The 22,039-nt window shown below is 43.4% G+C and overlaps 1 protein-coding gene across 4 annotated transcripts in view; it reads left to right on the top strand.

The window, feature by feature from the left end:
* The window catches only part of cped1 (cadherin-like and PC-esterase domain containing 1), a 219,716-nt gene that overhangs the window by 60,409 nt on the left and 137,268 nt on the right, over positions 1-22,039 (top strand). For all 4 annotated transcript variants that reach the window (XM_078417409.1, XM_078417410.1, XM_078417408.1 and 1 more), the window contains exons 5-8: positions 5,796-5,949; positions 8,091-8,268; positions 13,224-13,366; positions 21,699-21,771. In XM_078417409.1, coding sequence (XP_078273535.1) covers positions 5,796-5,949; positions 8,091-8,268; positions 13,224-13,366; positions 21,699-21,771 — 548 coding nt within the window. The remainder of the gene's footprint in view (positions 1-5,795; positions 5,950-8,090; positions 8,269-13,223; positions 13,367-21,698; positions 21,772-22,039) is intronic.

Here is a 22,039-nt window from a genome sequence, read left to right as displayed (position 1 = left end):
GGCGCAGATGTGGCGTAGATGGAGGAATTGGGAGTAGGGGATAGACTTTTTGCAGGAGACAGGGTGGCAAGAAGTGTAGTCCAGATAGCTGTGCGAGTCAGTGGGTTTGTAGTAGATGGGCGGCACGGTAGCGCAGCGGTAGCGCAGCGGTAGAGTTGCTGCTTTACAGCGAATGCAGCGCCGGAGACTCAGGTTCGATCCTGACTACGGGTGCTGCACTGTAAGGAGTTTGTACGTTCTCCCCGTGACCTGCGTGGGTTTTCTCCGAGATCTTCGGTTTCCTCCCACACTCCAAAGACGTACAGGTATGTAGGTTAATTGGCTGGGTAAATGTAAAAATTGTCCCTAGTGGGTGTAGGATAGTGTTAATGTACGGGGATCGTTGGGCGGCACGGACTTGGTGGGCCGAAAAGGCCTGTTTCCGGCTGTATATATATGATATGATATGAATAATCATGAAAAAGGAGGAGCAATTAAATGCTATAGAATTGTCAAAAGTAAAAAGAGATTGTTCCTAAATGTTGCAAAATGGGAAAAAATTAACATCAGTGCTGCCACTAATTGTCCCTTGATCTCAGTGGCTTGTCATGCTTCTTCAGGGAGTGGTTAGGAGTCAACTACTTTGGTGGGTGAATCTAAAATGGGCTAGACAGGATAAAAGTAGCACATTTCTGCTCTGAATGGCATCAATTAACCAGGTGGGTTTTTATGACAAACTGGCACTTTCAAAATCAGTATTACTGATATCAGCTTGAAAAGCTAATTTTGTTTTAGAGTTGATGATTCCCTTTAATTGCTAAGTAAATAGAATAAAAAAGCTTAAAAATAGAATAGCATAATACCAATTAAACCAAAAGGAAAAGATTTAAATGCCATACAATCTGGAGCTAATAATTATCTACGTTGTTTCATAGTTCATCTTCAGATGTACGCCATCTAGAATTGTACATAAAACATGGATTCATCCATACCTACATAAGGTCTAAGTCTTAAACTTTATGGTCAACTTATTGCACAGATTGTTTGGTGATTCTGCTTGTTTAAAGCGATGGGGTTGACACAGTAACGTATAAAATTCCCATTGAAGTCTTTGATGTAGGAATCTCAGTGGCATAGCCTGATTCATTTAGAACCGAGATGAGGAAAAACTTTTTCAGTCAGAGTTGTGAATCTCTGGAATTCACTGCCTCAGAAGGCAGTGGAGGCCAATTCTCTGAATGCATTCAAGAGAGAGCTAGATAGAGCTCTTAAGGATAGTGGAGTCAGGGGGGTATGGGAAGAAGCCAGGAACGGGGTACTGATTGAGAATGATCAGCCATGATCACATTGAATGGCGGTGCTGGCTCGAAGGGTCGGATGGCCTCCCCCTGCACCTATTGTCTATTGTCTATTATTTAGGATTAATTTATCACATGACAATAATTTCACATTTGGGATTAAAATCTACCATAACGAAACTAAGTGCGTAACCTTCTGATTTGATGGAACTTATTGTTAAATATGCATTGTTGGGGAGGAGAAGGTGGAGTGAATAAATTTGGTATTTTTATAACAAGAATGTTGTGGACAACTCGCTAACCGCTAATCTTGCTTTTTCTTTTCTTCCTCTGGGGAAGATTCGACAGCAAGTCCATAAAGCAAAATAATACATCGAGGTAGTTCTATGGTGTATGTTAAGTTTGCGTTATACTTTTGATTCTCCAGAAAACATATATTTGTATCAAGAAAACTCATGATCAGCAATACCAGCAAATGTTCTATTCAATATTTAGTGGCTTTTACTGTTGCTGTTTAGTTTAGTCTAGTTTAGAGATACAGCGTAGGACCTACTGAGTCTGCACTGACTATCATACACTATTTCTATACACTAGTTAAATGTTGGGATGGTCCCAGCCTCAACTACCTCCTCTGGCAGCTTGTTTCATACACCCACCACCCTTTGTGTGAAAAAGTTAACCCTCAGATTCCTATTATATCTTTTCCCTTTCACCTTAAACCTATGTCCTCTGATCCTCGATTTACCTACTCTGGGTAAGAGACTCTGTGCATCTATCTGATCTATTCCTCTCATGATTTTATACACCTCAATAAGATCACCCCTCATCCTTCTGAGCTCCAAGGACTAGAGTCCCAGCCTACTCAATCTCTCGAACACTAGTTGTATCCTACACACTAGGGACAATTTACAGAAGCCAATTAACCTACAAACCTTCATGAGTTTGTAATGTGGAAGGAAACCAGAGCAACCGGAGAAAACCCACATGGTTACAGAGAGAATGTACAAACTCCATACACACAGCACCCGTAGTCGGGATCGAACACAGGTCTTTGGGGCTGCAAGGCAGCAACTTTATCATTCCGCCACCGTGCTGCCTTTTTGGCTTGTGAACTGTAGCTGAAAAGCATGTTTTCCTTACAAACAAAACCTCAGAAAATATAAATTTTATATCAATTCTGCAAAATAAGTAAACTTCAAGAGAGTCCCACTTTTAAAAGGAAAGCTTGCCAATATTCTGTTTCCGCTGAATAAGTCTTGATAACTATTATTATGAGTGGTGTCATTGACCTACTATTCACCCTATGATTCATGCAGTTTTTTGTTATGCATGCGGCTTATGGTATTTTGTAAACTTAAGACGTTTTGCAGAGGACCTGTTATGTTACCAGGTAGACAGCGCGGTCAAAAAGACGTTTGGCACATTGGCTTTCACCAGTCCGAGTATTGACTATAGAAGTTGGGAGGTCATGTTGCAGTTGTATAAGACACTGGTGAGGCCGCATTTCGAGTATTTTGTGTTCAGTTCTGGGCACTATGTTATAGAAAAAATATTGTCAAGCTGGAAAGGGTACAGAGAAGATTGACAAGGATGTAGCCAGAACTAGAGGGTCTGAGCTATAGGGAGAGGTTGAGTAGGCTGGGACTCTATTCCTTGGAGTGCAGGAGGATGAGGGGTGATCTTATTGGGGTGTATAAAATCATGAGAGGAATAGATCGGGTAGATGCACAGAGTCTCCTGACGAGTAGGTGAATCGAGGACCAGGGGATATAGGTTTAAGGATTCAGGATATCTTTATTTGTCATCCAAAAAACAAGTTTTTTGGACAAAATTTAGTCACCCACAATCCAACAATAAAAGCAATAAAATAAGCAAATTACACAACCCCAACCAACACAAAAAAATGAAACATCCATCACAGTGAGTCTCCTCCAGTCACCTCCTCACTGCGATGGAAGGCCAGAATATCTTTTTTCTTCCCCTGCTGTCTTCTCCCGTGGTCAAGCTGTTGAAGTTGACACGTTCCAGGCCGCGCCGGACGGTGAAAGGTCCGCAGCGGGCCGACCCAAGCCCCGCGATCCGGGGCGGGCGAACACGCTGCCGCTGCTGCTGCACGTCGGGGCGGTCATGGCTCCCGACATTGAAGCCCCCGCCGAGCAGAAAAAAATCCCGTGGCCTATTTCAGGCCGCGCCGGACGGTGAAATGTTGGCATCCACGCGGCCCAAGCCTAAGGCGAGTTGCAGCCGCTCCCGCAGCCTCCAAGGACGGCCGGCTCCGCTGATGGTGAGTCCGGTCCGCGGGCTCTGTGAACCAGAGCTCTGGAGGCCGCCAGCTCCAAGAGTTTGGCCGATGGTAGGCCGCAGCAGGAACGGAGACACGACCCAGAAAACAAAGGTCGGGTCTCCGTTCGGAAGGGACAAATTTACAATTTTACAGATCCCCCCTCCCACCCACACACACACACATAGTACAAAACACAAAAACACGACATCACATCTACAATTAAGACAAAAAAAAACAACAAAAACACAAAGACAAACGGAACGCACGTAAGCCGCAGCTGCCAGGGCAACACCGCCATTTTGGGAAGGTGAAAGGGAAAAGATTTAATAGGAATCTGAGGGTTAACTTTTTCACACAAAGGGTGGTGGGTGTATGGAACAAGTTGCCAGAAGAGGTAGTTGAGGCAGGGACTATCGCAACATTTAAGCGGAAGTGGCGGCGCCTAACGGCTGCGGCTCGCTAGCAGTCTGTTCATCTTTTTTCCTTTTTTTTTTGTTGTGTGTCGGTGTTGGGATGGTTTTTTTTTTTTTTTGGTTGTGTATGTGTGGGGGGTGGTGGTGTGGGTGGGGGGGTGGTGGTGTGGGTGGGGGGGTGGGTGAAACCTTTCTCTTTTAAGTCTCTTCCTCACGGCGCGGGGTGCGGCTCGGCCGCGGGGCCTTCCATCGCCCGGTGCGGCTCGGCCGCTGGACTTAACATCGCCCGGTGCGGCTCGGCCGCTGGACTTAACAGTGCCCGGTGCGGCATGGCCACGGGGCCTTCCATCGCCCGGTGCGGCTCGGCCGCGGGGCCTAACATCGCTGGTGCGGCTCGGCCGCTGGACTTAACAGTGCCCGGGCCGCGGGGCCTAACATCGCCCGGCGTGGCTCGGCCGCGGGACTTTTCATCGCTGGTGCGGCTCGGCCGCTGGACTTAACATCGCCCGGTGCGGCTTGGCCGTGGGGCCTTCCATCGCCCGGTGCGGCTCGGCCGCGGGGCCTTCCATCGCCCGGTGCGGCTCGGCCGCAGGACTTAGCTGCGCACGGCTCGGTCGCGGGGCCTTCCATCGCCTGGTTCGGCCGCGAGACGTCTCAGCGCCCGGTGCGACTCGGACGCGGGGACTGTGCGGGTCGGTCGGGGACGAGCTGTCTGTCCGTGGGCGTGGGGAAGAGAGTGGAAGTTTTGTTGCCTCCATCACAGTGAGGGGGTGTTTGGAGTCACTGTGATGGACGTTTGTGTTGGGGTCATGTGTCTTGGGTTCTTTTTTGTGTGTGACTGCTATGTAGTTTCGTTCGGTACCTTGGTACCGAATGACAAATAAAGCTCTGTTGAACTGTTGAACTGTTGAACTGTTAAGAAACAGTTAGACAGGTACATGGACAGGACAGGTTTGTAGGGATATGGACCAAGCGCAGGCAAGTGGGACTAGTGTAGCTGGGACATTGTTGGCCGGTGTGAGCAAGTTGGGCTGAAGGGCCTGTTTCCACACTGTATCACTCAATGACTCTATGACTCTATCTATACGGTCTGATCTTTGATTATTGTTTAATGTATTGAAATGGAAATCATTGTTCCCAATCAGCAAGCCAATCCCTTCAAAGTTTCATATTTGCTAGTTTTTTGAAGAGGTATAATTCAAGTTCACTCAAATATCATTCGCTCCCCAAGATAGATACAAAATGCTGGAGTAACTCAGCGGGTCTGTGTGGGAATGGGAAGGGGAATTAATGTGTCCAGCAACCGGGAGATCTGGTTGGTTCACGTGGGCTGAGCGATGGTGTTCAGTGAAACGATCGCCCAGTCTGCGTTTGGTCTCGCCGATGTATAAGAGTCCACATCTTGAACAACGGATACAGTAGATGAGGTTGGAGGAGGTGCAACTGACCCTCTGCCTAACCTGAAAGGGCTGCCGGGGTCCCTGGACAGAGTCAAGGGAGGAGATACAGCGACAGGTGTTGCATCTTCTGCGGTTGCAGGGGAAGGTACCTGGGGAGGGGATGGTTTGGGTGGGAAGGGATTCGTTTCCCAAATTTATTCTTTGTTTCTATTGTAAATTTGTGACAGTATTTTTGCTAAAAAAATAGTGGTACAGCTGAATGCAATGTTGTGGCGTATGAAAAAAATCAGTAAATCTAACTGGGATTAAATTATTGGTCTCAATATTGTTGTTGGGTAAAGATAGCTGTAGAATTGTGGAAATGCCACATGAAATGGTTCCAAAGAAACTCCATAATATTCTTTTCTTCACTGTCTTCCAGTGTTGCAGCCCATGGTCATTTCTCCTTTGTGCTTTGACCACTATTTGGAATTGGAAACTGCCAGCGACAAAATAATGCATGGAAACTCCATTCCTCACGGTGAAAATACTCCACTTAAGCATCAGAAGCTGAAGAATGACATTGGCATGAAACAGTAAGAAATATGAAGGAAATTAAGATTTTTTTTGACAAACGTAGCATTTTGTAAGTGCTATCATTTTTTAATTGGCTCCTAATCCCTTAATTATTTTTCTCAACCAACCCATTGAAAGTGGTGACAGGAAGCTCTGGCTTCCGTCATCTTGCCAGCAGCAACAAAGTGAAATAAGAACTTACTAACATGATAGAGCTTTTTGAGGAGGTGAGAAAGGTGATCAATGAGGGTAGGGTGGTAGATGATGGATTTTAGTAAGGCAATTGATAAAATCCCCCATGGTAGATCCAGAAGATTAGGATGCATGGGATTAACGATGACTTGGTTGAATGGATTCAGAACCAGCTTACCGATAGAAGAAATAGGGTTTTGGTTGAAGGACAATATTTAGGCTGGAGGTCTTTGACCAGTGGAGTTCCACAGGGGTCTGTGCTGAGAACTTTGTTGATTGTGATAGATAAATGACTATAAATGACTTGATAAATGATAGATAAATGACTTGAACATAAATGTAGATGGGGTGGTTAGTAAGTTTGCAAATTACACCAAGATTGCCAGGGTCGCGGACTGTGAGGAAGGCTGTCAAAGGCTGACAAAGTATACAGCAAGATATAGGCCAGTTACATAATGGGTGGGGAAATGGCAGATGGAGTTTAATCAGGGCAAGTTGGAGGTGTTGCATTTTGAGAGGAGAAAATATACAATTAATGGCATGACTCTTAACAGCGATGATGTGCAGTGGGATCGTGTGGTCCATACCCATAAATCTCTCTGAAAGTGGTAACGCGAGTAGATAGAGAGGTAAAGAAGGCTTATAGTGTGCTCGCCTTCATTGGTTTGGGCATTGAGTGTAAGACTAATGAAGCATTCCTCATGCACGTCGTGGTTTCCTCAAGTTTTCAACACCTGTGGCTCCTTGTGTCTCCCGCTTAGAAATTGACACCTGATTTTAAGCAGAAGTTGTACACAAGAAGCAAATGTTATCTGCTGTGAGTTTGCTCTCGTTTCTGATAGAAGTGCAGCCCACTGGGAAATTGGACTAGACCTTTCGACACATGGTTCACATTAAAGCCGGCTTCATTTGCGCATTGTTTCTCAAGCTTGATGGATCATCAACAGAACCTGGCTCAGTTTAGTAATTTAATCACAGAAATTGGATGGAAAGGTGGTGATTTTTATGGTTAACTCACAATAAAATACGGAAGTACATCTTGTGGATAATAATGAACTATGTAAAGATTAAACCATCTATCCCACCACTCAAGACATCGTCTGCATATTAATCAAATGCTCTATTTATTTATTTATTCAAAAGTTTTCCTTTTGCTCCCCCATTCTCTAATGTCTGGCTACCATGGAAAGCTCCATTTAAAAATATTCACCGACCAGTTGTTTATTGTTTGGTATTAGCTCCAGGCCCAGCAACTCTAGTCCACCATAAATCCAGGCAGATTCCTTTTACCAATGTGCTACAAAATGCCTTTTTGATATTTCTTTAGATTCTTTTAAAATTCCGGCCATTAACTAATATGTGTGAAAATGCAAAATATTCACTCTAGTGCAAAAGATTGCAGCTTACCAGAAGAAGTTTGATTTTTAATCTTATAGGCCATATTTAATGCTGACTGATAAAGGCAAAGTGATCTGACCCGTAGTACAACAAATCCTTCCCTCAGGGGGTGGGGGGACAGAACTACGGAGGATTCGGAGTGGGATACTTTGTAATTTTGTCGGCGCCCTTTATGTGGCAACTCTTTGCATACCTTGAGTATGCAAACAAAGAATATCACTGTGACTTGTCACACGTAACAATAAAGTATCATTCATTCATTCATTCATTCATTCATTCATTCATTCATTCATTCATTCATTCATCCATCATTCATTCATTCATTCATTCATCCATCATTCATTCAGTATGAAAGTCACCAAAGTAATATTTATTGCAAAATAGCTCACAGGTAATCTCCAAGATTTTTTTCTGTGACTTCTCTGAAAACTGTTATTTTTAACAAACCTATATGTACTGTAAGTATGCATTTCTCGTTCTGACTTTCTACAAATTCTTACCGCTGCGTTCTTACTGCTTTTTAAAATGTACCACTTTTTACATCATTTCAATATGTTGTGATCTCTTCTAGATATTACGCACTTTCAGACAATGCACTCTGGGGAAGGAAACAAAATGTTCCGATAGAAGGTCTTTCTGCAATTCTCAAGGTGTACGTTTTGGTGACCTCGTTGTCTCCACTCCGGGCATTCATTCATTCAACTGGACTTGTCCAAGGTGTACCCAATAAGAAGTTCTTCGTTACCAAGGTATAACTGTTTATACTTGGACTTCACTTGGAACTGTTACAATGGGAATATTGCAGCCAGGGTAAATTCAGAAAATGGTATGCTCTAATGTTCAGCATTTTGAGTTGCAAATTTTCAATGCTTTTGGATTGTGCCTAACCTTTATGAACTCCTCATTAAAAGTGACATCTAAGGAGCAATATTCGCGTGAATTAAAAACGACTCTAATTTCTCATCTCTAAGTTTTATTTAAATTTCATTTCACCCACCAGGAAAACATGCAGTTTTGATAGACAATCAATATCTAATATTTTAACTTTACTTTGTTCTTTATCAAATTCACTGATTGGTTTGAAATGCAGATAATCTAACCTATGATGGTTAACATAGAACATAGAACAACACAGCACAGGGCAGACCTTCAGCCCACAATGTTGTATACATGAAGCACATTAAACTAATCTCCTGTGCCTGCACATAATCCATAACCCTCCATCTCTTGCATATTCATGTGTCTATCTATAAAGGCTCTTGTAAGTCACTATCATATCTGCCACCACCACCACTGGCAATGCAGTTACCCACCACTCTTTAACATGGTAAAAAGGTTCTGACTGTCTACCCCATCTCTATCTCTCATAATTTTATATACTGATATCATTCTCTGATGTACCAGAGAAAACAATCCATTGTCCAAACTCTCCTTGTAGCTAATATGCTCTAGTCAAAGCAGCATTCTGGTAAACCTCTCTGCGCCCTTTCCAAAACCTCCACGTCCTTCCTTTAATAGAGTGGCCAGAGCTTCATACAATACTTTAAATGTGGCCTAACCCCACTTTTATAAACCTGCACCGTGTCGTTATAACTCTTTACCCCGTGCCCAGACCAATGAATGCATGCATACCACATTCCTTCTTAACCACCCAATCTCATGAGGTCATAAAGAATAGGAGTAGAATTAGGCCATTTGGCCCATCAAGTCTACTCTGCCATTCAATCATGGCTGTTCTATCTCTCCCACCTAACCCCATTCTCCTGCATAACCTCTGACACCTCTACTAATCACGAATTTGTGTTACCACTTTCAGTGAGCTATGGACCTAGACCCTAGATCCCTCTGTACATCAATGCTGTTAGGGGGGGGGTCTTGTCATTAACTATATACTTTCCACACACATTCGACCTCCCAAATTGCAACACCTCACACTTGCTCAGATTAAAATCCACTGTAAAGACGCACTGCCCATGATGAAAGCCAGTCAATAGTGCGTCAATGGTGCTTAGGCCAATATGCGTTACAGTAACCTCAAATTTGTTTGTATTATTATGTCAAACATTATAAATCACACCTCCTGCTGGGTAGAAAACTAAGCAAACAAACTGATTTTACATGGAAGAACAAATTGTGGACAGTCTATTACGATGTCAGAGCACTTGTTTCCATTTTACACACTGCAACTTTAAATTTGGATGCTTGTGACTTAATCAATTTCGCTATGATAGAATAATTATTAATGAATATATTCTCCCATACATAATTGACTAGTGTGGCTGTTAGTTCAATTAATCATGGTAACAACAGAATAAATAAAGACAAAGTGTGAGGGTAACTCAGCAGGTCAGGGAGCATCTCTGGAGACCATGGATAGGTAACATTTCAGGTCAGGAAACGTCTTCAGACTGATTATGATGGAGGGGGGAGGGGAGTTACAAAGCTGGAAGAGAGGAGGGGCAGGGCAAAGCATGGCAAGTGATAGGTACCTCTTTACCCTTCTGTCTCACATTTCTGTCTTTTCATCTCTGGCCTTTGCCTCCAACCATCTGCCTATCTAAAGAATCTGTATCCACCTATCACTTACTAGGCATTGTTCTGTCCCTCCTCTTCCAGCTTTCTTGCCCCTCCCCCCCACCACAATAGGTCTAAAGAAGGGTCTTGAACTGATAGGTCACATATCATTGTTCTCCAGATGCTGCCTGACCCATGGAGTTACTCCAGCACTTTGTGTCTTTTTTTTGTTGTAAACCAGCATCTGCAGTTCCTCGTTTCGAAGAATAAGTAAGTCTGCACTTGACATTGATCAAGTTTGGGCTAGAAATTCTTCCTCGGGGGGAGGGGGGGGGAGGGAGTGGGTGGCAGGGGAACTTTTTATGAGATTCGGTAGAGATGGGGTAGGGTGTAATTGGACATGGTTGGGGCAGGATCGAGGGTAGGTCAGCCAGATGTGAAGGCGAGGCCCCCTAGGGGCAATGGCAGCAACTGCAAGCAGGGTCTGGACAGAGCAGAGGATAGAACTTTAAGATGGACATCTACGTGGAGTTCTCTGGACAAACTCAAGTGTCAGCTCAATGGTTTTGAATGCAGCACCTGTTAATTTGAGCTATACACCTGATTATTGCACGCAGCTAGCTCTTTCTGCAGATGTTTTCATAACCTACACAGAGACTGCAGGCATTGCAAAGGGATTAAATGCAACACACACTTTGAAGTTATTTATGTAAATAATATAACCCACTGGACTGTTGAGATCTGTCCTGGCGGTAGAAAATGAGGGGAGGGGGGGGGGGTGGGGGTGCTGAGTTTACCAGGACCACTGTCATGTAAATTTCTTTAAGTTCAAACCACTGTTGCCCCCCATCCCTGCTCACTATTGTACCCATGGTACCTCCACATTTAGCCAATCCTACCCAGATCCACCCCGATCATGTCAAATTACATGCTGCACCGATTCTTCCTAATTGTGTCTGCTCCACCAACTATTGTTCGGCCATTGATTTCCCTACCATTGCCAATGCCAGTCCCCATCTTCGTTAGCTTGTTTTCCCCGGCTACACCCCCCCCCCCCCAATGGTCCTCTGTCTCGTCTCAACTATTGTAAACATCGGCTTTCTGGTCATGGTTCTGGTCTGTGCCCGAGTCAGAACTTCACAAGCTCTCTTCACACAAAGTGCACACAATCTCTTTAAATGGGCAAGATAATTTCCCTCGAGAAAGTTGACTTTTCAAGTTATAGATATCTCACATGTTGCTCAGCAATTGTAACCCTCATCCATTTCTAATGTAGCTCTGAATATAGGCACAAAATGCTGGAGTAACTCAGCGGGGACAGGCAGCATCTCTGGAGAGAAGGAATGGGCAATGTTTCAGGTCGAGACCCTTCTTCAGATTTCAGACTAATGTAGCTGTGTTTGCCCCTTCTGTCTGCAACTGACCTCAAACTCAACTGAGCAAGTTTTAAAATATATGCCATTTGTTAGTGGAGTGATTACTTAAGTTCATCGTCTAATAATGAACAGAAGTGTGTGAAAAATGTGAAGAGTGAAAGTTGGCAATTTGGAAAAACCTCAAGATTTCGGAGAGGGGATGGACAGGGCTATGAGAGGAGGAAATGCATTATTGGGGAAGAGTGGTCTGAGAATAGGCTTCAGATTCCAATGAAAAAAGATGTGGGTTGAAATTTGATTTGTGATTCAAAGTAAATAAAGTCAGTGGACGGAATGTAATGAGAGTTGGCACACAGGAATCAAAATTAAGAGTGAAGAGGAACAATTAGCTCTACCATTACAATTCCAATACCATCACCGGGAATTGAACCAAGAGTAAAGGGACAGAGGCAGACCACAGTGATAAGAGGCAGGATGAGGCACATGCCACAGGCAGGGAGAGAGGTGTGGTGGTCTGGTGGATTTCAATATGCATGTGACCACAGCAATTCACTGTGGCACTGATTGAGCCAAGAATAGTCTACTGCTTTACACTGCCACCCAGTGGCCAGAGCTGAAAACTGCAGGGAAGTACAATTTTTTTTTAAATTGAGAAATAAATAAATGTGGTATGTGATACAATTACTCGGCATTACAAATATCATAATAGGTATCACAAAATGCTGGAGTAACTCAGCGGGTCAGGCAGCATCTCTGGAGAGAAGGAATGGGTGACGTTTCGGGTCGAGACCCTTCTTTAACAGAAGGGTCTCGACCCGAAACGCCAGAAGGGTCTCGACCCAAAACGTCACCCATTCCTTCTCTCCAGAGATGCTGCCTGACCCGCTGAGTTACTCCAGCATTTTGTGATACCTTCGATTTGTACCAGCGTCTGCAGTTATTTTCCTACACAAATATCATAATGGTTAATACTGAAGACCAAGACAACCACAAGTGTAATATTGCAAGAAACTTGATGATACCTGGTCTTAATGTTCCTCGAGGGACATCAGAGTTAGAATGGCAAAGCGTCGCTGGTCCAAATGTTGCCGCATTGGGCATCATGACGTGATTACAGTTTAAGAAATATCAAGGTCGGACCCCAGCTTGTGTGCTACAGCTGCTTTTGAAATAAATGCCACAAATAACCAGAATATTTGCTGCTTTTATAACATTTTAGGGGTGGAAGATGAGGTGGTGGGGGGTGGGAGTTTGTTGCAATACTGTGATACATTGGGTGAAGATTGAGGTTTTCATGCATGCTAGCAAAAGCTAATGACTAGCATTTCCAGCTCCTGTCATGGATATTCAGCAATACCAGCTTGCTAATGGTGTGATATACTTTTAACACCATTACCAGGAGTGTTAACAAACACAATATACGGTAATGCCAAGTCATGTGAGGAATATTAAGAGAGGTACTACATGGAACTTCAGATGCTGGTTTACAAAAAGAGACGCACTCAGGAGAGGTGATTGAAAGTATGATAACGAGGTTGGGGCCTAGACAATTGATAAAGCACAGATGATAAAAATCTGATCTACAAAATCACAGTTAGCCGAGACGTTTCCTCATTTCTACTGAGTGAATTTTAAGCCGTGCCTTGCTGACCTGTGATAGTTGAGGTCTTCTTTACTGGGTTATATTTCCCTGAAAATGTCAATAATTTATACACGGCACATTTATGAAGGAATTCCATTTTATAGCACATCTATTGAGAAAAATTGTTAAATGGAAATACCGGTTATCTAAGCAAGTATGAAATCTTTGACAGCTTCTGGAATATTTTGAAAAATACTTTGGTACAGCTGCCTCCGCACAGGCCTTTGAGAACATGAAGGAGCTGATTACACAAGTTTTATTAATAGCGGAAGTGAATATTGAATCCTCCACTAATAGTCAAGGAACGTCAGAAAGGTGAGTAACCTGACTGCTATCATTGGAGTTTAAGCTTTGTTTTCTATATTGACATCTAAGTTGAACTTCATTGAATCATTGAACTTTAACATGGAGTAATCTACAGTATGAATTATGTTACTAATTTCTAATGCTATAAAAATTAAAACATGTTAGGTATTTCTCATGAATCTGGAAAATGATAAAGGCAAAATGGTTTATGTTGTTGGTGATATGTTGGCTGGGCTTGCAATTTTATAAGTTACTGAATCCACTGACTTTCTACCTCTGCTGAACATAGGACTTCAAATTATTGCAGATCTTGCTGTTAGATGTCTGAGACTTCAAGTGTTTACCTGTGCAAATCTACGTAATAATGCCCTGAATGATGACCAAAATATCGTGACCTTCATAATTTGAAATAGATCTTAAAATCTAAACACGCTGTTTTCTTGGCAACAATTTTTGTAGTTATTAGCGATACATTTGTGTGTGTGTGTGTGTGTGTTATAATTCCCTCCTAGTGTAGGAAGAAAAGAGAACAAAACGTTATTCCAGGAGTGACAACATGACTCCCGATACACGGAAAAGCAAGAGATGTTGGAATCTGGAGCAACAAACAATCTCTTTGGCTCAAAGATAGACACAAAATGCTGGAGTAACTCAGCGGGACAGGCAGCATTGCAAAAGAGCAATCACTTTGGCTCACTGGTATCACAAAATGCTGGAGTAACTCAGCGGGTCAGGCAGCATCTCAGGAGAGAAGGAATGGGTGACGTCTCGGGTCGAGACCCTTTTTCAGACTGACGAAGGCTCACTGAGTTGCTCCAGCAGAATGTTTGTATCTTTAAACCATTTATATTTACAAGTCCAAGCAAGACAACTTTTCAGACCCTTACAGATATGATGGAAATTTATTGGTGGACGAAACATGCCCATGCATTTTTTGAGACTCAGTTCATTTGAATTCTATAAAGGTAGTTCACAGTAAAGTACAATATCTTGTCCACTGGGATGTCGCTATTTAGTGCATGTGACTGAGGACAAATTTCTACCTTGTGGAGAGACGTATCAAAGCAAGAACTGGAACACTTACTTTAGAGATACCTGTAGCCAAGAACTGATAGCTGTCAGCGACTCTTATTCTCTAGAACGTTTGCAAGTGGTGTAGCAGCTAGATTTATAAATGGTCAAGAAGCCAATAGTCGAGAAGCACAGATATCTGGGAGGAAACTATATAATTAATGGTGGTGCAAGGATGCAGATATTTGGAAACAAAGAGGGGACAGTTTTAAAATGGACGTATTGTTTAACTGGATCAATACACGGAGAAAGAATGGTTGAACAAGATTTAGAGTGAATTAGGACCCTGGCAGCAGACCCTGGCAGTGACCTTAAATTTAGATCAAGCGAGGCCAGACAGAGTGCAATGGATTTTTCATGTCAGGACGTGTAACAGATTTACCAAGTGCAAGGGAAATTATTGGAATCCCTGTTCAGGTTGTTAATTAGAGCAGAGTAGCTTCCGTGAATAAAACAAATCACTAAATCAAAGTCAATAGTTGTCAAGCACTTCAAAGCCTGCTTCTAAACTCTGCCCACAGTGTTTGTATGAGTTGTGTGTTGCATCAGCTACCTCTTGCCTACTCTGTGCTGGAGGGCATATTACAAACAGGAACTCTTGCCCCCTATAAACATACGAGGGCAGGCAGTTAAGGTTAGAGTTCTGATTCCACTCTGCCCCATTGTACCGTGACCTGCCACCCACCAGTAGGGGTCTCTGGTTAATACCATGTAATTTGAAACAAAGAGAATTTAATGGGAAAAAATTGCAGCAGTCCAGCCCCATTTCCAATCCAATCCAATCCAATAGAACTTGGATTCTGACCAAGTAAACTCTAGTGGTATTGGACTATGAATCATTGAAGCCAGATTTAAAGGAACGTTTAATTTTTGGTCAACATAAAATGCTGGAGTAACTCAGCGGGGCAGGCACCATCTCTGGAGAAAAGGAAAAGGTAACATTTCGGGTTGAGTCCCTTCTTCGGACAAAGTCTGGGGAAGGGGGAATGAGTTCTTAGTGTTTGGAAGGATCCTAGCTTGACAAAGACCAGTGTTACAGCTTCCTTTTTAGTTTGTGCACCCCATTGTCACCATTGCTCTTGGTTTCTTTGCCAGTGGCTACTGCTGGTCTGTTACAGAAGGCATCGGTCAATTCTAGTCTCCACTCTGGAGCTTCTGCAGCTCTTTCCTATAAGATTCAAGGAGGAATGCAAGAGAGCTTGGAGAACTGCAGTGGATGCTAGCTCTCATAGAATCATTTAGAGTCATAGGTTGGTACAGTGTGGAAACAGGCCCTTCGGCCCAACTCGCCCACACCGGCCAACAATGTCCCAGCTACCCTAGTCCCACTTGCCTGCGCTTGGTCCATAACCCTCCAAACCTGTCCTAACCATTTGCTCACAACCTTCTCCTGAGGGAGATCCTGGGGATCTAGGATGACTTGCTTCCACTCTGAATTTGTGGCTTCTGAGGTAGCTAAGGTTTGAACCATATGGGGCAAGAGTGACTGAAAGGGGCGAGAAGTTAGATAGATTGCAAGATGCCGTGCTCCTACCACTCCTCGTGCAGGACTTTGTGCATGGGCTTGCACTGAGCATCATCTTGCCATCAGCATCTGCCATCAGCAATGGTCAATAGAAAAGATTGCCATTTCATCAATACCGCAATATACTTGTCTTGTGATGTTTAACTATCTGACCCCCTTTCCAGGAATGTTATGGGATGGATTGGGGGGAAATGGAAAGCACTGGTGCATTATGATTTTCCGCTATATCTGAGCATTCTACAGTATGTGCAAGCAAAACCATTGTGTTCACGATTGGAAAGTTCTACAGCATGTACTTATCTCACGGTGTCTCAGAACTCCAGACAACATGCCCTAGAGTTTCTAAGGTTGCATCAGGCTAGACCTGAGTTTAGAATGACTACAATAGATAACTGTCAGTCTCGTAAAGTAAGGAAGCATTTGTTGGATTGGTGAGTTAATCAGGCATCAGATCCCCTGCACTTTATGAAGAGTGAGTAGAGCCATCTGAATTAATTTCTATGAGAAAATGTAGACTGCTGGAAATAGACAACAATAGCTTATCTACTCAACAGGGGTAGTTTACAGCGATCAATTGACAATTCCAACCCGCATATTTGTTTTGGGATGTGGGGGAAAACCAGAGTGCCCAGAGGAAACCCACACAGTCACAGGAAAAACATGCGCACTCCACACGGACAGCACCAGAGATCAGAATCGAACCCAGGTCTCTGGCGCCCTGAGCCAGTGGCTCTATCAGGGTATCACCCTGTTAACGGCTTCTGCTGTCTCTGCAACACCTTGAAGCTCTCCGTGCTAAAGTCTCGGCACGGAACAACCTCCTGTGCTGCTTGGCCGGATCGTCATGGGGCGCCAGGACATCAACTCTTCGAACCAGTGCTCTTGCACTCGTGTACAGCGCCGCTGAGTACGCCGCCCCAGCATGGTGCCGCAGCGCTCATACCAGCAAGCTAGACGCCACCCTCAACGACACCATGCGGATCATCACCGGCTGCCTACACCCTACTCCGACGGATCTCCTGCCGGTGCTCGCAGGTATCGCACCCGCCAAGCTTCGGAGAGAGTGCTTCACTCATAGGCTGGTGTGCAAGGCCCCATCAGACGCCAAACATCCTTTGCACCACCTCGCCCAGGATTCACAGCAACTGGGACCTCAACGCCTGTCATCTCGTTGCCCTTTCTCCCGTCATGCAGCGACCCTCTGTGGCTCCGGTTTCAACATACTAGGAGCATGGAGAACCAGTTGGGAACAGACATCACGACCTCCTCAATTCACTGTCGCACCGAACACCACAGCCCCACCCGGCTCGGACACGTCCCGCAAAGAGTGGGTCGCCCTGAACCGGCTCCGCACAGGGGTCGGCCGGTTCAATGCCAACATGCATCATTGGGGGTTGTGTCCATCAGCAGCCTGCGTGTGTGGAGCAGACCAGCAAACAGCGCAGCACGGCATTTTCGACTGCATTGTCCTCCGTCCCCCTGGTGGAGGGGTAGACCTCACGCCCCTCGACAACAACACATTGCACTGGCTACAGCACCTGGAGGGCATTACATAATTTCTGCTGCCTCAAACGCAAGAAGAAGAAGAAGACCCTGTTAACTGAATTTGATAGAAACATATAACATCCTTGGGGATCTTGACCGGATGGATGTGGAGAATCTAGAATTGGTTACCACGTTTAAGACAGCAATTGCAGTCTCTTTTTTTCCCCAAGGGTTGTGAGTTTATTGAATTCCCTTTGTCAAAGTGTGGTGGATGCAGAATCTTTGAAGGTATCATCCAAAATCAGTACCCCATTCCTGCTTTTTTCACATATCCCTTGATTCCTTTATCCCTAAGAGCTAAATCTTATTCTCTCTTGAATACATCCAGTGAATTGGCCTCCACTGCTTTCTGTGGCAGAGAATTCCACAGATTCACAACTCTCCGGGTGAAAAAGTTTTTCCTCGTCTCAGTCCTAAATGGCCTACCCCTTATTGTGACCCCTGGTTTTGGACTCCCCCAACATCGGGAACATTTTTCCTGCATCTAGCCTGTCCAATCCTTTAAGAATTTTATATGTTTCTATAAGATCCCCTCTCATCCTTCTAAATTCCAGTGAATAAAAGCCCAGTCGACCCATTCTTTCATCATATGTCAGTCCCGCCATCCCAGGAATTAACCTGGTGAACCTACGCTGCACCCCCTCAATGGCAATAATGTCCTTCCTCAAATTAGGAGACCAAAACTGTACACAATACTCCAGGTGCAGTCTCACCAGTGCCCTGTACAACAGCAGTAGGACTTCCTTGCTCCTAAACTCAAATCCTCTTGCAATGAAGGCTAACATGCCATTAGCTTTCTTCATTGCCTGCTGTACCTGCATTCTTACTTTCATTGACTGATGTACAAGGACACCCAGGTCTTGTTGCATCTCCCCTTTTACTAATCTGACACCATTCAGATAATAATCTGCCTTCCTGTTCTTGCCACCAATGTGGATAACCTCACATTTATCCACATTATACTGCACCTGCCATGCATCTGCCCACTCACCCAACCTATCTAAGTCACCCTGCAGCCTCATAGCATCCTCCTCGCAGCTCACACTGCCACCCAGCTTTGTGTCATCCACAAACATGGAGATGGTACATTTAATTCCCTCATCTAAATCATTAATATATATTGTAAATAACGGGTCCCAGCACTGCCTGCCATTCTGAAAAGGACCGGTTAATTCCTCCTCTTTGCTTCCTGTCTGCCAACCAGTTATCTATCTATGTCAATACCCTACCCCCAATACCATGTGCTCTAATTTTGCACACTAAAAATTAGTGCACACTAAAATTCATCTGAATGCCATCTGAAGAAAAGCAGAACCAAAATAGGCATTCCTGAATAAGTGAAGACACAAGCAATTGTAGATTTGTCGATCGCTTGAGCTGAACACTAATTGCTGGAGAAATTCAGCGAGCCAGGCAGTATCTGGAGAGGGAACGAACAAGTAATCTTTTGGGTCAGGACCCAAGAAGAAGTGGCAGTGAATGGACAATTTTATCATCAAAGATAGGCACAAAATGCTGGAGTAACTCAGTGGGACAAGGCAGCATCTCTGGAGAGAAGGAATGGGTGACGTTTTGGCTCAAGACCCTCCTTCATTCCTTTTCTCTCCAGAGATGCTGCCTGTCCAGCTGAGTTACTCTGGCATTTTGTGTCTATCTTCGGTGTAAACCAGCATCTGCAGTTCCTTCCGACACAATATCAATCCTGTTTACCACCAGCAGAGGGAGTGCGATGAAATAGTTGGTTTCCATGCCAATAGTTTACTGCGTAAGAAAGACCTCTTAATTCAAGTATCCTTGCATGTTGAAGGGTAGTTTGGGGACCATTTTATGGTTTTGATAAACTATTAAAAGCAGCAAAATACATCAAGTTCTATAACTAAATCAGTTTGTACATCAAAAGGGTTCGTATGAAATAGTCTGTGATTTTGAGTCTTGGACTGAAAGTGTAAATTGAATCTGTTTTCTGAGAACAAGGGAAATAATGCAATGATTTTCAGTGTTCAGTGAGGTAATGTATAATGACAAAGATTCTCCCTGAAATTCCTGCGATTTTGCTTGTGTTTACCAAGTTTTTGGACGGGAAAGATGCATCATGCATAAAGCCTGCCTTTGGGTGGAGTCAGACCAAGCTAAAATTTCAAAGAAAAAAAACAGAAAATGGGCAGCATTTTTTTAAACAGTTAATCCAGGGAAGAAATCTCCTTTTTTTAAAAACAGAAATGGAAATTGTGACTGCTCCAGTCGAACTGCAACTTGTAAAATCAATTCCTGACCTGAACAATCGTTTAGCTGTAGTGTATTATCTTCTCATATAATTTTACCTGTTGCAGAGAGTGGATCTGCATGCTTAAGGTTCGACCTCAGCATGCTACTTAAATAGCTGTAAGCAAAAGGAAACATACTTGTTTGTGTTTAGAACTACAATGTTGTAGAGGTGATGGGGTGCCAGAAATCGCCCTCAGACAGACTTCGAAAGGCAGATGTAGTGGCTGTTCAGCTCAAAGTGGAAGACCCATAAAGCTTAATGAAAAATGTCCCAAATCACTGGTACATTGGAAGAAATTTAAAGAAGGCCATCAACAGAGAAAGCAATGATTTCGTGACACTCGTCTGTGAATGACCAATTTGAAGAAGAGTGGAAGGTAGACACAAAATGCTGGAGTAACTCAGTGGGACAGGCAGCATCTCTGGAGAGAAGGAATGGGTGACGTTTCAGGTGGAGACCCTTCCTCAGATTGGAGTGGAAATGGAAAGGCTCTGCAAACGCTGCTCCACCGTATAATTAAAAGTAAGGAGAGAGCCCTGTAGTGATCCCATACAAGGATGAAACATGTATCATGAGACCTTCGTAGCTTAATTATGAAAAATGCAAATTGCAGCACTTTACAAGTCAACTTTTGCCCTTGCCATTATTCCAGAATATTTGCAATCTCAGGAGCCTTATCATGGAAGTCCAGTCAAGATGATCTTCTTGTATCTTGTGGTCATCAATTCCGAAGTGTCCACCAGGGACTATACTGGAAGTATTCTATACCCACTAGGGACAATTTTTAACATTATCCTACACCCACTGGGGACATGATTGCTGTAATCCGTGGCCGTTGAAATGCCAGTAAAGTGTATCCAAAACTCACTTATTCCCCTGCACCGAAGCATCCTTAAAATCAATTGAATTGCTGGATAGACAGAGTTGGCACTCCCTGATTTATTTAAAGGAATTAGCTGTTTTACTCTGCACACAACATATTCAATGTTTACCCACATTGTATGGCATTTTTTTCCAATGTAAAACAAAGCTTCATCCCAATTATCAATCATCCACATCTATTCAATTCTGCTATCAATTTTGCTTTACCACATATAGTAAGAAATATTAAATATCCCTTTCAAATCAAGTGAATGAGTGACTTCCATTGAACAACACCACTAAGGAGACGGGCCAAGGTAAATTAACAATACTCTGTGATAATACTCTGTGGAAATAGACTGAAGAAGGGTCTTGACCCGAAACATCACCTATTCCTTTGCTCCAGAGATGTTGTCTGACCCACTGAGTTACACCAGCTTTTTGTGTCTACACTCTGTGGTGATATCTGGTGGGAATTCTGTTGAGATATGATGACCCATTGAATACCATAATAATAATAATAATAATAAACATTTATTTTTTATAGCGCTTTTCCAAATGCTCAAAGACGCTTTACAAAAACAGTCAAGACATAAAAACAAACGAACTGTCCTGACGGAGAAGCGGCGAACAAATAGCGCCAGCGTCCTCTCACGTCAAGGTCCAGCAGTAGACAATAAAGAACACAAGACACACAATTACAATTTTAACACAAACAGCCATCACAGTGATTGCTCCAGGCACACCCTCACTGTGATGGAAGGCAAAGAAAAGATGCCAAAAGATTCCCAGTTACAACTGATGAGTGAGCCACAAATACTAGATTCCTGGAGCCCGTGTTGAAAATTGCCATCCAAATCAATCACCACTTTTATAATATAAGAATAAAAAATATTGAAAGTTGCATTCATATTACATTACTGAGACAAAACCAATCCTTGTAAAATAAAGCATTTTCTTTCCTTTTGATTGTTCAAAACCAGCTTAAAACATAGAATAATACATTTTCTGTATTGTTTATATGTTCCTTGCTATGATGCTTAAATATACTGATGTTAATTTATTTTTCTCAGGTGTTGTTCATGTTTTCAGCTGTTGGCCTTTGATCTTAGCTTTGGCACATCTGTCTATCCGGTAATTGTTGAGGTAAGAAAGTTTTATTTTGTTTTGCTTGGTCAAAAGGGATAGAGCGAATCGATGAAATGTGCTTTGGTGAAAGAGTCCATTAGTACTATTGAGTGGCTCGGATTCTACAGTTCTGAGGCTGACTTGCAGCTATAAAATCCAGAAATCATGTTCCTATAAAACTCTACTTAAAGTTTGTATAGTGAACCTTTTTATCGAATTTGCGGTGATCCACTCATGATATTTCACAGTGAATGTTCAGAAATGCAGCATGATTGCAATGGGACAA

The sequence above is a fragment of the Rhinoraja longicauda genome, chromosome 20 (genome assembly GCF_053455715.1).
Source record: "Rhinoraja longicauda isolate Sanriku21f chromosome 20, sRhiLon1.1, whole genome shotgun sequence".
Taxonomy (NCBI): domain Eukaryota; kingdom Metazoa; phylum Chordata; class Chondrichthyes; order Rajiformes; family Arhynchobatidae; genus Rhinoraja; species Rhinoraja longicauda.
The sequence above is the reverse complement of the archived record's forward strand: the minus strand, read 5'-3'. Positions and strand labels throughout refer to the sequence as shown.